This window comes from Natrix helvetica, assembly GCF_964273705.1.
Source record: "Natrix helvetica genome assembly, chromosome: 11".
Classification (NCBI taxonomy): Eukaryota; Metazoa; Chordata; class Lepidosauria; order Squamata; family Natricidae; genus Natrix; species Natrix helvetica.
The window spans coordinates 5,774,812-5,792,084 of NC_138562.1; the positions used below are offsets into that span (position 1 = coordinate 5,774,812).

The 17,273-nt window shown below is 41.7% G+C and overlaps 1 protein-coding gene across 1 annotated transcript in view; it reads left to right on the top strand.

The window, feature by feature from the left end:
• TRPC5 (transient receptor potential cation channel subfamily C member 5) overlaps positions 1 to 17,273 on the top strand; it is a 219,587-nt gene that overhangs the window by 97,095 nt on the left and 105,219 nt on the right. The window contains exon 3 of the mRNA XM_081963976.1: positions 6,322 to 6,843. Within this exon, the coding sequence (XP_081820102.1) occupies positions 6,322 to 6,843 (522 nt within the window). The remainder of the gene's footprint in view (positions 1 to 6,321; positions 6,844 to 17,273) is intronic.

Genomic DNA, 17,273 nt, shown 5'->3' on the forward strand with positions numbered 1-17,273 from the left:
GGTTAAGAACATAACTAGGTGCCCACAAAATATTGAACCACAAACTATCCAACACAGTTCAGCTTGTAGGGCATTTTGTGTGAATACAAGCCATTATGTAGGGATAACACCAGAGGTGGGTTCCTACCAGTTTGGCCAAACTGGTAGTAACTTGGCGGCCTGGAACTGACAACGACCCAGGCCCGCCCCTGAACCGGTTCTCTCTCGGCAGCTCCATAGGCCATCTTGCCTTCTGCGCAGAGCAATTTTTGTTGCCCTGCACATCAAGCGCAGGGCACATGAAGTACGCGTGCAAAGCACTTGCACAGGGCACATCCCTGAGTGAACCAGCAGTAGCGGCATCCAGAACCCATCCCTGGATAACATTAAGAGATGTTAGGTCTCCCATACAACTTCCAGAATCCCACTCATGTCACATGACTATAATGGTTAGTTCATTGGTCAGTTTCAGGAGAGTTCATCAAGTTTCAGGAGAGAAACAGTCACTTGCAAGGTCATCTGGTATCAGATAAAAGAACACCACACTTGGAAGGATTGCATCCAGTTTCGGTCACTGAAATACAAAAATGGTATTGAGATTCTAGAAAGAGTGCAGGGAAGAGCAATACAGATGATTAGGGGATTGAAGACTAAGACTATGAAGAATGGATGCAGGAACTGAGTATATCTAATTTAATGAAAACAAAGAACTAGGGGTGACATGATAGCATTATTACAATATTTGAGGGGCTGTTACTAAGAAGCGGGGGTCAACCTATTCTCCAAAGCACCTGAAGGCAGAACAAGAAGCCATGGACGGCAACTAATCAAGGGTCCAACCTAGAACTAAGCAGATGGCTTGCCTTCAGAAGTTGTGGATGGTCTAATACTGGAGGTTTTTAAGATATTGGAGAGCCATTTGTCTGAAATGGTATAGGGCAGGGGTGTCAAACTTGCATCATCATGACAGTGTAATGTGATGCATAGTGAGTTTTTCCCCTTTGCTAAAACAGGCAGGGGTGTGGCCAGCGTGTGATGCATCCGCCCCTTGGGCCATGAGTTTGACAGCCCTGGTGTAGGATCTCCCGCGTGAGCAGGGGTTTGGACTAGAAGACCTCCAAGGTCTTCCATTATACTTATCCACTGCCCCAGGGATGAAATTCAGCAGGTTCTGACAGGTTCTGGGAGAAACGGTAGTGGATATTTTGGGAGAACCGGCAAACACCACCTCTGGCTGGCCCCAGAGTGGGGTGGGAATGCGGATTTTGCAATATCCTTCCCCTGCCATGCCCACCAAGCCACACCCACAGAACCGGTAGTAAATAAATTTGAATTTCACCACTGCACTGCTCCCTCAGTAGACCACAGAAAAGTCATTTAAAAAATGCCCTCCTAGTATATTGGGAGATGACTGGTTGTAAATTGGAAGTATCTCTTGCTGAAATTCTTGAAATTTTCTTTTTTTCATCACAATAAATCTTATTAAAGAAGAATCTGTAGGAATCTTGCTTTTAAGAATTACTTTCCAACGGAAGGAAATACCTATCGCTTAAGGTTGAAGTGTGAAGTTGAAGTGCCTTGCAGAATTCACCACACTAATGTTGTTCCCTAGTTGTGTAATAGTGAAGTAGGTATGAAATGTCTGCTAGCAAGCAACCAGGTTCAGAGAGCACCAAGAAATCCAAATAGCTTCCAAAAACAATCCTGATACTAATTCATCAAATCCATGTTAGGGGCTCACCTTCTATGTGAATAGGGCAGTTTGGGATAGCCTTTTCTTGTCATTTTTCTGAAAATCTGTGCCCACAGAGTTTATGCTTTCTCTGAAAGAATCCCACACCTTCCCTTGTCTATTTTAGACCACAAAAGATCCGTGTTGATCTTTTGGCTATGTTTTTGCTTGGAGTACCTTGGATGGTCCGAAGGCAGAAGGGCACAGAGTTTACCTGGAATTAGTCATACTCTTTGAGGTGGTGAAGTAGCTGAGTGTTTAAAATGCTGAGTTTGTCAGCTGGAAAGCTGGCAGCCCAGGTTCGAGACCCAAGCATCACACAATGGCGTGAGCTCAGAGGTAGGTTGCTGGTGGTTCGGACAAATGGGTAGTAGAAGTGCAGGCCTGGGTCACAGAACCGGAAGCGACCCAGGCCTGCCACACCCCCAAACCGGTTCCCTTGCCATCACTGGGCTGCCGTCATTTTGGATTTCAGTGACTGGGTGTGCGCAGTTCACTGTAAATTGTTCTGCGAATGCACGCAGAACAATTTGCATTGAACAGGGCACGTGTGCGCAACGCACATCAGGCCCCCACGCAGGTTGCAAACCAGTAGTAAAACTGGCAGCAACCCGCTCCTGAGTGAGTTCCCATTCTTGCTCCAGCTCCTGCAAACCTAGCAGTTCGAAAGCATGCAAATGCAAGTAGATAAATAGGTACCGCTTCACTGGGAAGGTAATAGCCTGATCTGATGCTGGCTACATAACCATGGAAATATCTTCAGACCAAACCGGCTCAATGCAAAAACAAAGCCTTGAAACAGAGATGAGCAGCGCCCCCAGAGTCTGCAATGACCTGCTAAATAAAATCCACAAAGAGATCTTTACCTTTCACTGGACAAAGTGGGCTAGCTGAATAGAGAATCATGCCAGGCACTGAGCATCACATCAAGCTGCACATGCCAGCAACGAACAGAAGAGTCTGCCTTCCAAAGGGAATTTGTTGGCAAATCTCCTGCCAAACTCTTTGCTGTGCTTGAAGGTTTAGGTTTCAGCCTTCTGAACAGCAGATGTCAATAATAACCCACCATGGGGGGTGCACATTAGCCTTAGTGGTGAGATGGGCCGATCATTTAGTAGCAAACTGCTGTGGGGCTGGCAGCTTGCAGGCCATTTATATCTCCTTCTTGTTGAGAAATCCTGCTGCAAAGCTCCCCCCCTCCTTAAAATGGGGGTGTTTGAATAGCAATCCCTTCCGAGCAACAAATTCAACCTGAGTTTGAGAGAAAGGGGAAAGAGGGGAAAACGCTGATCTTTCTTTTAACCCATCCTTTCTGTCATCTACTGTAGAACCAGCAAAATTTAACTACCAGAATTAGTTAATCAGTTATATTGCTGATTTCTCTTTCACTCTCTTTTGCCAAAGGTGAGTTTATACAGAATTATGCATTCTGATGGCAGTGGTGGGATTCAATTTTTTTTACTACCGGCTCTGTGGGTGTTGCTTGGTGAGCTTGGCTTGGTGGGTGCGGCAGGGGAAGGATACTGTAAAATCCCCCTCCCCTCCCCACTCCAGGGGAAGGATACTGTAAAATCCCCCTCCCCTCCCCACTCTAGGGGAAGGATATTGCAAAATCTGCATTCCTTCTCCAATCCAGAGGAAGGATACTGTAAAATCTCCATTCCCTCCCCCCTCCAGGGGAAGGATATTGCAAAATCCCCATTCCCTCCCCCCTCCAGGGGAAGGATACTGCAAAATCTCCATTCCCTCCCCACTCCAGGGGAAGAATATTGCAAAATCCCCATTCCCTCCCCACTCCAGGGGAAGGATACTGTAAAATCTCCATTCCCTCCCCACTCCAGGGGAAGGATACTGCAAAATCTCCATTCCCTCCCCACTCCAGGGGAAGAATATTACAAAATACCAATTCCCTCCCCCCTCCAGGGGAAGGTAACTGCAAAATCTCCATTCCCTCTCGATCAGCTGGGACTCGGGAGGCAGAGAATAGATGGGGGGGCAGGAGCAATCAGAGGAGGTATTTACCGGTTCTCTGAACTACTCAAAATTTCTGTTACTGGTTCTCCAGAACTGGTCAGAACCTGCTGAATACCACCCCTGATTTGGACCCTCTGCACAGCACACAATTAGGATATAAAGGTCATAAGGACCCAAAGTTTCTGCATTTTAGAAGTTGTAAATGTACATCATGCCAAAAACTGCTGAATCTCTCATGACAGCCTGGCATGAGGTTCAGTCCCCATTCCATCCACAGGATATATATAAATATAAATATAAATATAAATATAAATATAAATATAAATATAAATATAAATATAAATATAAATATAAATATAAATATAAATATAAATATAAATATAAATATAAATATAAATATAAATATAAATATAAATATAAATATAAATATAAATATAAATATAAATATAAATATAAATATAAATATAAATATAAATATAAATATAAATATAAATAATATAAATATAAATATAAATATAAATATAAATATAAATATAAATATAAATATAAATATAAATATAAATAATATATATATATATATATATATATATATATATATATATATATATATATATATATATATATATATATATATATATATATATATATATATATATATATATATATATTTGTTTTCGTAGATTTTCACGGGTGTAGGTATGCTGGTTTTTTTGTATTCGGGTCTTTTCCCGTGTAAGGTTGAGATTGTCTTTGCAACGTTTCGGCAGGATCTCACCTGCCATCTTCAAGCTTAAAACATTTTAAGCCCACAGCTTGAAAATGGCAGGTGAGATCCTGCCGAAACGTTGCAAAGACAATCTCAACCTTACACGGGAAAAGACCCGAATACAACAAAACCAGCATATATATATATATATATATGTATGTATGTATGTATGTATGTATGTATGTATGTATGTATGTATGTATATATATATATATATATATATATATATATATATATATATATATATATATATATATATATATATATATATATATATATATATATATGGCTTTGTGTTGATTGGACTGGGTGAATAAATGTACGGTAGGGTGTCACCAAGGTCTTCTGAAAGTCTTTGGAGATGGATGGAGCTGATGGAAGAGGGGAAAAAATGCAAAGAGGAAAGTTTTCTCTAGAAAAAAATGTCTTGGAAAGCCTTCCTCATTTGGATTCTACTTAGATGCTTGTTGGGTTAGCCTGTGTTTAACTGGGAACAAAACAGGAGCTTGATCTACATTCAGCTTGATCACCTCACTCTAGATAAGAGGTTGGCAACCCACAGCTCCGGAGCCACATGTGGCTCTTTTATCCCTCTTCTACAACTCCCTCCTTTCATCCCTCTGCTGCGGACAGAAGTGGCTGACACCACTGCTGTTGCCACCTCCATGGCAAGCCCGCCGCTCTTGCAGTACCTTGCACAGCACAGTGAAATGTAGCATGCTTCACAATGGGGAGATGGGGTCCCCTCCTCCTCTTCGAGACCATTACGACACGGAGCCACAATGTGACCCTGCCCCACCGCCTCTGGCAACAGCAACGGTGTCCGCTGTGGCGCGGGTTGGGCCAGTGGCTCGGGGCGGAAAGAAGGTCATGTGTCTCCATGAGCGATTGAAGACCACATGTTAAATTCCAGGCAAGCTAACGTATTGCTCATGCCTATGCACAAGAATTTAGTCAACTAAATTCAAGGAGGGGATGGACTTCAAGCATGTGTAGTGTCAACTCATAAAGCATTTCCATGTCTGTTATCAAGTTGACATGGGAGCAAAGGGGGAAGAGCATTCCGTGCATACCTTTGGCTAGAGTCGGATCTCAGATTACTACAGCGGGCTTGTGAGGCCTGGAATTTTACAACCTGCTGCAGCACCTTGTTGGAGAATGTGATTTATGACACAGAGTGAGGGGAGGGGAGAAACAGGGGTAAACTTCAGCCATAACTTAAGTGAGGTCAGATCTGGCTCCGCGCAGGTATTGCTGAAATGTTGTTCCTAATAAATGACTGGATTTCTTTTGAATCTTGGCTCGAGGCTTGTAAGTTAATTAGGGCATCTTTCGGAAACCTGACATGTAGATTTGTAAGGATTTTAGGCTGAGTCCTATCCACCACTGGCTGTGCCTCTTCTTTGCCTTCTCCTATAGAAAGGATCCGTTGTTCTTCTTCAAGGATGTTTTTAGTTTTAACTTTCCCATCCAGCCTGCAAGCCAGGGATTTTCTGATGGTTTGCCATTCCAATACTAACCAGGTTTGCCATTCCAATACTAACCTGGCTAGCTGTTTGAGAGCAGGCAAGGTCAAGCAGAGTAAGCAGACTAAGTCTGCTGAGTACAAAAGGTCCAAGTTCAATTCTAGATGATTTCATGAACAATTCATGTAATTTTCTGTGCAACAGTTGATCACTTTTTGGAATGCTTATTCAACTTTCCTCTCTGGGATTCTTAGGAGTCTTACAGGATATATATTTTAAACACTGATAGTAGTATTGGTGAAGTGAAATAGATGTTGAGCCATTTGAACCTTCCTTTAGATATGCAGTGATTTTAAAGCACTTGTACCGGAAAGATGTTAACAGCTTGACCTGATTTTACCTAGGTTCCCACATTAATGATGGACACCCAATTTTCGGAATTCACCCCTGATATCACCCCTATCATGTTGGCTGCTCATACCAACAACTATGAGATCATAAAGCTGCTTGTCCAAAGACGGGTCACCATCCCACGGCCACATCAGATCCGATGCAACTGCGTAGAATGCGTCTCCAGTTCAGAAGTGGACAGCCTGAGACATTCCAGATCGAGGCTAAACATCTATAAAGCTTTGGCCAGTCCTTCCCTCATCGCCTTATCTAGCGAGGACCCGATCTTGACAGCCTTTCGGCTGGGTTGGGAGCTGAAGGAACTTAGCAAGGTGGAGAACGAATTCAAGGCTGAATACGAGGAGCTTTCCCAGCAGTGCAAGCGGTTTGCAAAAGACCTACTGGATCAGGCACGCAGCTCCCGAGAACTGGAAATCATCTTGAACCACAGGGATGATCAGAGTGAGGAGTTAGATCCCCAGAAGAGCCATGATTTGGCCAAGCTAAAGGTAGCAATAAAGTATCATCAGAAAGAGGTAAGGCTTCTTATTTCTTCTTCTGTTGTTATGTGTGAGGATCTTTTTTCCCTTCCCTGATTGCTGATTGTTAGAAATTCTGTTTATATGTAGCACCACAGATCAAACAAAGAGTACAGTCATCATGTGCTTTACTACTTAACTGCTTAGCCATAACAGGAAACTCTATTTAGAACAAAAGAACATGGGTTATATACCACAGGTCCAAACTTGTAAACACTGCCATTTACTAGCTGAATACTACTGTAGTCATTGCATAAAAATACATTCCAACAAAATGTATTCTAATACTGATCTTCTAATCTCCAATAGCATCTAAGGAATTGGAATTGTGGTGCGTCTCTATTTCAGATTAAAATTCTTGCTTGAAGTCAGGTTTCCTAGTTTTTTCAGACTTCTGATAAAGATTGGTCATTCACTGAGTAATGTCTTGAATATCCATCAGTCCTTTGAGTGAGGCCTACCAGAAAACAAACTTCACAAGGTTGACTAGAACAACACTTTACTGAAATAGATTTTTTAGATTCTGCTAGTATATTTTCCCCCTCTCCCTTTTACATCAACAAAAATCAAGGTGAGGTCACCTTAAGTTTCTTTCTAATGCCAGCTTAATTCATGTTTTAGTAACTACTGTATTCCTTTTCCTGTGGTATTCTATAGTACTACAAAGGAATCAAACCAATGCTTTTATTTAGTGGGTAAATAAATACAACAAAAAGCAAATGTCAGGCACAAGAAATCAGGAATTGGGGTTGTTCAAACAAGTTCAAGTTTATTTCTTGACAAGAATCTGAACTACTAATGTTCAACTACTTATCTACCACATTGGTGGTAGATAAGAGTCAACAGAATTCAAGGAGGGCCTTGGCTTAGAACTCTTGTGGGTGGAAAGGGACTCGAGGAGGGACTGAGCTAACCGGCAGGATGTGTTCTAGATTGTTTTCAAATGCCAGATCTAGAATGCCCCCAAAAGTTTATGTTTCAGAAGATTTGCTTCTGGAAACTGCCAAACTGCAACTTCAAGTGCCAAATGTGCTCTAAATTGGACAAAATATTAATCATAACGAAAGGCATGGGGCGATATGGTGGGAGACAAGGAGCAGGCTGTTTTCATGGAACACAGGGACAATGTCTTTTGCATTCCAGATCTTTGGTCTCAGTTCCTGTACCCAGTTAAGAGACCTTCAGAGGTCTTGGTTTTCAGTTGCTGCTTCTAAATGCCAGATAGGTCTGTCATAGGTCTCCCCCATTTGTAATTTAAGCATTCATGAGAGGACTGACCCAGGGGTGAAATTCAGCAGGTTCTGACAGGTTCTGGAGAACCGGTAATGGAAATTTTGAGTAGTTTGGAGAACCGGCAAATACCACCTCTGGTTGGCCCCAGAGTGGGGTGGCAATGGGGATTTTGCAATATCCTTCCCCTGGAGTGGGGAGGGAATGGGGATTTTGCAATATCCTTCCCCTGTCACGCCCACCAAGCTACACCCACAGAACCGGTAGTAAAAAAAAAATGCATTTTACCACTGGACTGAACTGATCGATATATCAAGGTCTGGCTAGCTCCAGAAGTAGGAGTGCCTTTTTGGAGATGTTTGCCAGCTCTGTTTAGGTTTGGCATCAATTGGGGCAAGGGTGAATGTGTGACAATCATCATTCAGGAATTTCATGTCTTTCAAGGGTGTTGAACCACAGCTTATCAGATATAACAACCTGTTTATTAAGTTGAGCTCTAGGGTTTTTGGGGATTGTTGCTGTCATGCCTGCTCTGATCTGATTCCTTAAAAAAGAAAGACCCTCGACTCCATTTGGTTGAAGTGAAAGGTTCGCTTACTAAAAAGATGTTGGCTGCAGTAAAGACAAACTAGCTCTAGGTTTCCCACACTCAAAAAATACAGAAAAGTGTCCCCTCATCCCAGCCTTCCCCCCCCCCGTGACCTATCCATCTTCAGCCAATCAGAACTCACCTGAAGTGTTTTGAGAATGCTGAGATGTTTTGAGGTAATCAACATTCTTTCTCAGGGTGCCTGGCCTTGGATGCTGGTACAAACTGGTGCCAAGCTTCTCTGGTCTTCATCACATGTCAATCCCCCCTTCCCTTCCCCCCTTCCCATCATGTACACACACAGCTTTGTTGCCCATCTATCCTTCCCGTCTCTTTCTAGCCTTTGATGGCAGGATGCCTGTGAGGCACCAAGCTGAGCCTGGCAGACCTGTCAATTATCTGGTACCATCCATCCTGATGCACAGCAACCTCCTTATCTGAACTTCTTGACTCCATTTTTGGGTTGGCATTTTTGGGTTGACATTTCTCCAGACTTATGGCTTTGATGGCTTTCTCTAAGAGCAAGGTCTGAGGCAGCTCAGGAGTTCATGGCTACCATGATAACCAAGAGGCCAACCTGGGATCATGACCCCACACTGGTCCCTGTTGGAGTGGCAGCTGTGTGAAGTGCATTAAAGAGTTGGTAAATGGACAGTATTTGAAGTTCCACAGAGAAATCTCAGCTGCTCTGCAGTTGAGTGAGATGTTTTATCTCTAGACTGTTCCTTCTCAATATGACCATCTTGAGATGAACACCACTGGCTCTCCAACGTGGAAACAAAATTGCCAAATTGCTCAAGACTTTTGCTTAGTTCCACATCCACCCACTCATACCCAATTAGCATAAATTGTTTGAACTCTAGTCAGCTCTGAAAAATGTGTGGGAATCATACAAACGCATCTAGAGAGTGGTGACAGATGGCATTTCCTGGTCACACTTACAGTTTATTCATGGCGGCGTGCTGCTGTGAAAACAGAGTAACATTCTTCCACTGCACGGTGCACCTGCTGCAACCTTTTAGTAGCAGCATATGGGAGTGCCCCATGGCAGGCAGAGGTTGGAGAGAAGGAAGGGCGATAGAACATAGAATTGTTCTATCATGCATTCAGTTTTGGTCGCCACGGTGTAGGAAAGATGTGGCGACTCTAGAAAGAGTGCATAGAAGAGCAACAAAGATGATTAGGGGACTGGAGGCTAAAGGATATGAAGAAAGGTTGCAGGAACTGGGTATGCCTAGTTTAATGAAAAGAAGGACTAGGGGAGACATGATAGCAGTCTTCCAATATCTCAGGGGTTGCCACAAAGAAGATTGAGTCAAGCTATTCTCCAAGGCACCTGAGGGTAGAACAAGAAGCAATGAGTGGAAACTAATCAAGGAGAGAAGCAACTTAGAACTAAGGAGAAATTTCCTGACAGCTAGAACAATTAATCAGTGGAACAACTTACTTCCAGAAGTTGTGAATGCCCCAATACTGGAAGTTTTAAAGAAGATATTAGACAACCATTTGTCTGAAGTGTTGTAGGGTTTCCTGCCTAAGCAGAGGGTTGGACTAGAAGACCTTCAAGGTCCCTTCAAACTCTGTTATTCTATTCTATTCTATTCTATTCTATTCTATTCTATTCTATTCTATTCTATTCTATTCTATTCTATTCTATTCTATTCTATTCTATTCTATTCTATTCTATTCTATTCTACAATCTTAGGGCAGGAAGGTTTTGGAGATTTTCTAGTCCAACATCGTGTTCAAGGTAAGACACCTTATACCATCCCATTCAAAGGTTGTACAGTCTATTTTTGAAAACCTCTAGTGATGCAGCATCCACAACTTTGGGGGGCAAGCTATTCCACTGAATATGTTGTCATCCCTATGAAATTTCTCCTTATTTCCAGCTTTGATCTTTCCTTGATAAATTTCCACCCATTACTTTCTGTCCTGCCCTCTGGTGCTTTGGAGAATAGGTTATCTTCTCTGTGATAACCCCTCAAGTGCTGGAAGACTGCTATCATGTCACCCCTAGTCCCTCTCTTTGTTAGACTAGACATACCTAGTTACCCAGTAGTGGGTTCCTAACCGGTTTATACCAGTTTGTTGAGAGAGAGTGTTTTGCACATGTTCAGTTTACTGAAAACTGTTCTGCACATGTGCAGAAACATGCCGGTGATGGGAGAAGAGACCAGGGAACCGGTACAGGGGTGTGGCAGGCCTGGGTCTCCACCAGTTCCAGTGACCCAGGCCTGAAAACCACTACCGGCTTGGCTGAACCAGTCCGAACTGGTAGGAACCCACCTCTGTAGTTACTTCAACATGCAGCATACCGCTGCATGTGATGGACTGATGGATGCAGAATGGGACAATTTGCCTCAGCCAAATCACCATGGCCAATTTTCCATAGCCAACTCACTGTGGGACAATTCAACAATTCAATTTAATTATTTAAAATAATTTTTAAAATAGTTTAATTGTTGTCATTCACATTTCAATTTGTCACTCCTTTGGCATCATTTCTTCAATAATTCTATTCCACCATTTCTTCAATATTAGTATAACTTTTTTTCACAAGTTGGAGAGTTGTCCCAGAGTTAGTTGGCCATGGTGCGTTGGCACATGGTGTGATTGGTCCTACAGCAAGATGGTTGCCGCAGTTGGCTGTGGCAGGTTGGCCATGGTGATTTATTCTACAGGGAGTTGCCCACAGCATGTTAGCTGTGGTAAGTTGCCATAGACCTGATGAAGATATGGACTTAGTGAAGCCTTACTGTGGACTTAGAGAAGGGTGGTATTGAATAGATTGGGGTCCAAAACCTGGAGTTTCTGCCAACTCAGGGGCTGTGTTTGGACCATATATTTAAGCTTGATGGTTGGATCATACATCATCAAATAGGCTTGGCTTGCATTTAATTTGTAGAAGGTGAAAAAAGAAAGAGATTTAACCTGGCTAATCCTTGTTGATGTTTTCTTATGAAAAAAACCTCATAGTTTCACAGTTAGTTTATTGTGGATTCTCAGCCCATAACTTTTTTAATGCATATTTTTATTAAAATAAAATTTTGCAAAGATTGAAAAAGCTACAGAAACCAAGAAGAAGAAATAGAAAGATTACAAAAGAGTAAAAGAAAAAGTAAAGACTAACAAAAAGGAAAAAATGAATGGTATCTAAAGAAGTGAGCATCAATTGCTATATGTATTTGTATCTAGTACCTTTTCTCTTTTTCACAAGTCCACCATGAATGATAAAATATCCATTCTTTTGATATTTCCAAACAGTCATTGGAAGTACCTGTAGATCTCTTAGACAATATCTCTAGTGTCATATCATTGCAATGCTTATTTTTAAAAAAATCTTAATAATTTATATTTCCTGTTGAGAATCAAAAAGGAAGTTGAAGTCCATCATTGGGAGCTCCTTCTGTTCTTCTGCTCCCCTTCCCCAGTTGTTCAAGATGTCAAAAAGTTAGGCATTAAATGAGGAATTGTTTACCTGCCTCTTTAGGAAGGGTTATACTTCAGCCTTCCAGCCATACCTTCTGCCTTGAACAGTGGTGGGATTCACCCGGTTCGTATCTATTGGGGAGAACCGGTTGTTAACTTTCTAAGCAGTTGGGAGAACCGGTGGTTGGAAGAAATCTCCTTTTGTTTTTTTCCCCATTTCACAGGGCTAATCCTGTAAGGAAGGCAGGAAGGAAACATTCTGGTGTTGTTTCTAGCCTAATTTTTATTGCCCTGCTTACAGAAACTGCCTCTCCGGTTAACCCTTAGGACACTGTCACAGCTAAGGCGAAGCGCCCATCGACCCAAGTGGTATTGAGGTGGCCACACCCACACAGTCACATGACCATCGGACCACACCTACCCAGCTTGTTTGTTTGCTTGTTTGTTTGTTTGGATTTATATGCCGCCCTTCTCCAAAAGGACTCAGGGCGGCGTACAACATTAAAAAAAACACACATCCCAAAAGTTTAAAAAAATTAAATACATATCCAAAAAAAAAAACAATTTAAAAGACAATACATTTAAAATAAGTTAAAATTAACAGGCCAGGCCAGCTAGCTGGAAAAGCCAGCTGGTCATTATGGCAGAGAACTGGTTGTTAAATTATTTGAATCCCACCACTGGCCCTGAAGATTTAAAAAGGCCTCTTGATCTGGTTTAAAATACCCTTCCAAATACAACTCAGATCAGGATTGAATTGCAAAGCACGTGCAGTATGTGAAGGAAGAGTGAAAAGCTCAGAAAGAGGGGGAAGGCTGAGAAAGTCATGGTTGAATGCACTTGATGAAATCTTTAAAAATAAAAAATGGTGAGAAGTTTAAGAGGAAAAGGAAATGTATGAAGCAGAAGATGGAGGAGATGAAAGACTGAAAAACTATGGAGATGCATCGTGAAGGATATCATTTAGATTTTTCTTTTCTTTTCTATTTCCAATTCTTGCTTATACTTTTTTGGCCTTTATGTAACAGTACTTACTAGAAAGGGAAATGCTGCAGGGATGTGCAAGTAGGTACATCCCTGATGGAGAAACACTAGCATCACTTTAATCCTGCTAATTCTAACCCAGCAGGAGTCAAAAGGATTGGAGACTCATGTTAGTTTAATCAGTAATATCTCCATCCCCAAATGCCATGGATCCTTACTGTAAATTTAGAAGTGATCACTCTGATTCATAGTATTGGATTCTAAGGAAATGTTTTGGTCTATTCTGTCCAACATTGTCTTCTGTTAATCTAGATCCGTGATGGCGAACCTATGGCATGCGTACCACAGGTGACACATGGAGCCATATCAGTGGGCATGCAAGCTCAGCTCCAGCACGCACTGGCCACCTGATTTTCTGACCTTCTGGGCCCACCTGAAGTTGGGAAACAAGTTATTTTCAGCCTCCGGGGAGGCAGGGAGGATGTTTTTGCCCTCCCCAGTCTCCTAGAAAGGCTCTAGAGCCTGGAGGGAGAAAAATGGGTCCACTGTGCCATCGTGTGCCAAAAGCGGGCTGGGGCAGGGCGGTTGGGCACACATGCACTGGGGGAGGGTCCATAGAATTATGGGTGTAGGCATGTGCGCACACGATCCCCCTGCGCTTGTCCCACCTTTTGCACGCGATGGCAAAAAGGTCAGGCATCCCTGATCTAGAAAGTTTTGTAGTCCACAAGCCAAGCCTTTCTCATGATATATGAAGGCTTTTTCATTTAATTGGAATTGGTGAAATGTTATCTCTCAATATTAATACCTTTGTGAAACTTCCAATACGTCCCATTCTTTCGTGAGACCAAATAAGTCTTGACCTCTCTTAGAGCAAACTAATTGTTAAACTATGGGAAAGGTCTATGTAATTTTGATGTGAAGTGCAAGTCAGGATCGATTCATTTCAGCAAGAAGTAGATCTTGATTAAGAGGTCCGCCATCCCTTCTAGATTTGGTAGGAGATTTAAAGTGGTACCCTGTTTCCCTGAAAATAGGATCTTCCTGGATAATAAGCCCAATCAGGCTTTTGAACGCATGGACTAAAATAAGCCCTCACCTGAAAATATTGCAACACAGCAGCAGCCATGAGGTAAAAATGCTTGTCACCTCCTGCACCTCAAAAATAATAAGACCTCCCCAAAAATAAGGCCAAGTGCTTATTTCGAGGGTCAAAAGAAAATAAGTCCCTGTTTTATTTTGGGGGGAAACACAGTATAGGGTCTCCTACTTGAGCAGGGGATTAGACTAGAAGACTTACTAGGTCCCTTCTGACGACAACAACAACCTTGGACCTCCACCAAGGTGGTTGTAAGTGCTGGCATTTCTTGGAGTCTATCAATATCAATACTTATTGATTTTAATTTTTCTGAATTCATTTTTTCCCAAAATTGAAATTTGGCACAGTGCAAAGCAAGTCATTCTCCTACAGTTGCTGTAACAAAACTTTTCACACACTTTTAATTTAAAAAAAACATTTTCCAGCATGTCTATAATAAACAAAATGACAGAATGCTTCCATAAAGTTATTTGTTGGAAAGTAGAGTTGAGAGTAAGAAGGATAAGCAGTAATAGAGGGGAAATTCCTTCTAGTCTATGGGTGTTCTATGATTAGCCAGGGACAGTCAGCCATTTTGTACATATAAAAGGCTCTCAAAATTCCAACAGGCCTACCAGTTCACAAAGCCTTTTACATGATCTATTGTGGATGGACCTCCACCCTATCTCAGACACTGATACAGCAGCCTCACCAGAGGGCTATAGGCTTAAAAACATCTGCTGTGGATGAACAACTGTGTCACCCAAACATTTCCAAGTTGTCAGAATATTCAGGCAATCCAAAACAATACAGGTAGTCTTCCATTTACAACAGTTCATTCAGTGACTGTTCAAAGTTAGAACAGCATTGAAAAAAGGACTTATGGCTGTTTCCCACAGTTACAACCTTTGCAACATCCCCATAATCAAGTATTCAAAATTCAGAAGCTTGGCAACTGGTTCATATGGGTGTGTGTGTGGGGGAGATTTGGACACTAAGAATAGTTGGTCGAAGAACTGATGCCTTTGAACTATGGTGCTGGTATAAATTATTGCCTATACCATGGACTTTTGGGGTAACTAGAGAGGTGATAAATCATATAAAACACTCACATCAATAGAAGCTAAAATTGTGAGACTAAATCTGAAGTGTGCTTGATACGCTAGGATGGATGGCACTTGCCTATGAAGTCTCCAATAGTTGGACATGACTGAATTCCCAATGGTCTAAACCCAATCTTTTTCTTAGGATCACATAATTCATATATATATGCTGGTTTTGTTGTATTCGGGTCTTTTCCTGTGTAAGATTGATATTGTATTGGCAACATTTCAGCCAGGTCTCACTCACATATATTCAGGCTGTTGTTTTTGGCTTAAAGTGCGAACGGAGCTGCTGTCTTTCTGTAAATCTTGGTGGGAGGGTATATATATATATATATATATATATATATATATATATATATATATATATATATATATATATATATATATATACACATACATACATACATACATACATACATACATACATACATACATACATATCATCACATGAATAGAGGAGTTGGATTTTGTTAATCCAGTTTAGAAGGGGTCTAAGAATTGCTTAGGGGTGGCTCAGTGGCTAAGACACTGAGCTTGTTGATCAGAAAGGTTGGCAGTTTGGTGGTTCGAATCTCTAGCGCTGCATAACGGAGTGATCTCCTGCTACTTGTCCCAGCTTCTGCCAACCTAGCAGTTCAAAAGCATGTAAAAAATGCAAGTAGAAAAATAGGAACCACCTTTGGTGGGAAGGTAACAGCGTTCTGTGTTTAGTCATGCCTGCCACATGACCATGGAGATGTCTTCAGACAGCGCTGGCTCTTTGGCTTTGAAACGGAGATGAGCAACCTCCCCCTAGAGTCTGGAACAACTAGTACATACAGTATGTGCAAGGAAAACCTTTACTGTTACCTTTAAGAATTGCTGCAGCCAATTTGCTGTGACCAACTCATCACTGCCCACTTGCCATGGCCAACTCAGTTACACTAATATCAAATCAATGGTGAAATAGAACCCTTAAAGAGAGGATGCTAAAAGAGGGACAACATGAAATGTAAGTGACCAAAATTAAAATTATTTTAAATGATTACATTGAATTGTTGAGTTGTTCCATAGCGAGTTTTCCCATGGCGCATTGGCTGCGGCAAGTTGTTCCATTCCGTGTTAGAAGTGTATAACCTCAATCCTTCTGGGAAAAAAATACTGTCTTTATTCCAAATAGAAGAGGAATCAATTTCATGCATCACGGCTACTGATCTCGAGGATACCACTTAAGAGGTGGATCCATAACCATTTGAATAACTATATTCAACATATTTCATTGTAGCACATGATTGTCTATGAAATGATTTGGCAAAGATCATTGGATTCAAGAGAAGTTTCTTTGTCTTCCAGGAGGAGAAAAAAAGCCTTCTGTTTTCTAAAGGTTCCAATGAAGGCTCTCTCTCTCTCTCTCTCTCTCGAGAGAGAGAGAGAGAGAGAGAGAGAGAGAGAGAGAGAGAGAGAGAGAGAGAGAGAGAGAGAGAGAGAGAGAGAGAGAGAGAGAGAGAGAGAGAGAGAGAGAGAGAGAGAGAGAGAGAGAGTTAAGACTCTCTGGAGCCACAAGCTAGAAACCCGGTGAAGTTTTTTCAGGCGTGAAGATAAATATGTGCATGAATCCGTAGGCAAAGATCCTTGGGCAAAACTGTCAAAAGCAGTTAAAAGAGCATGTATCAAAAGACAAATATTATGAATAAACTTTGCTACTTTATCCACTTCAATGACACGCGAGTGGTCATTCTGCACTAGAGTACCCTGCCTCTAATTCCACGAGGTGTTTCAATATTTAAAGCAATTGTTGAAAAGAAAGTGGAAGAAGGAAGAGGATGGCAGATTATTGATCAAGAGGTCTGTAATGTGCAGCATCCTGTTTTTCGTGTGTGTGTTTTTTTCATTTCGGAGAGAGAGACTTGGGTTCACCTCTATCTGCTCAACTGAATGCCTTAAATTAGCTGCCTACAGAAGTTATTTGCTGCTCTCTGGACTGAGAGCCACAAATGCAGTTTTGTGATTTGCAGACAATTATATAACT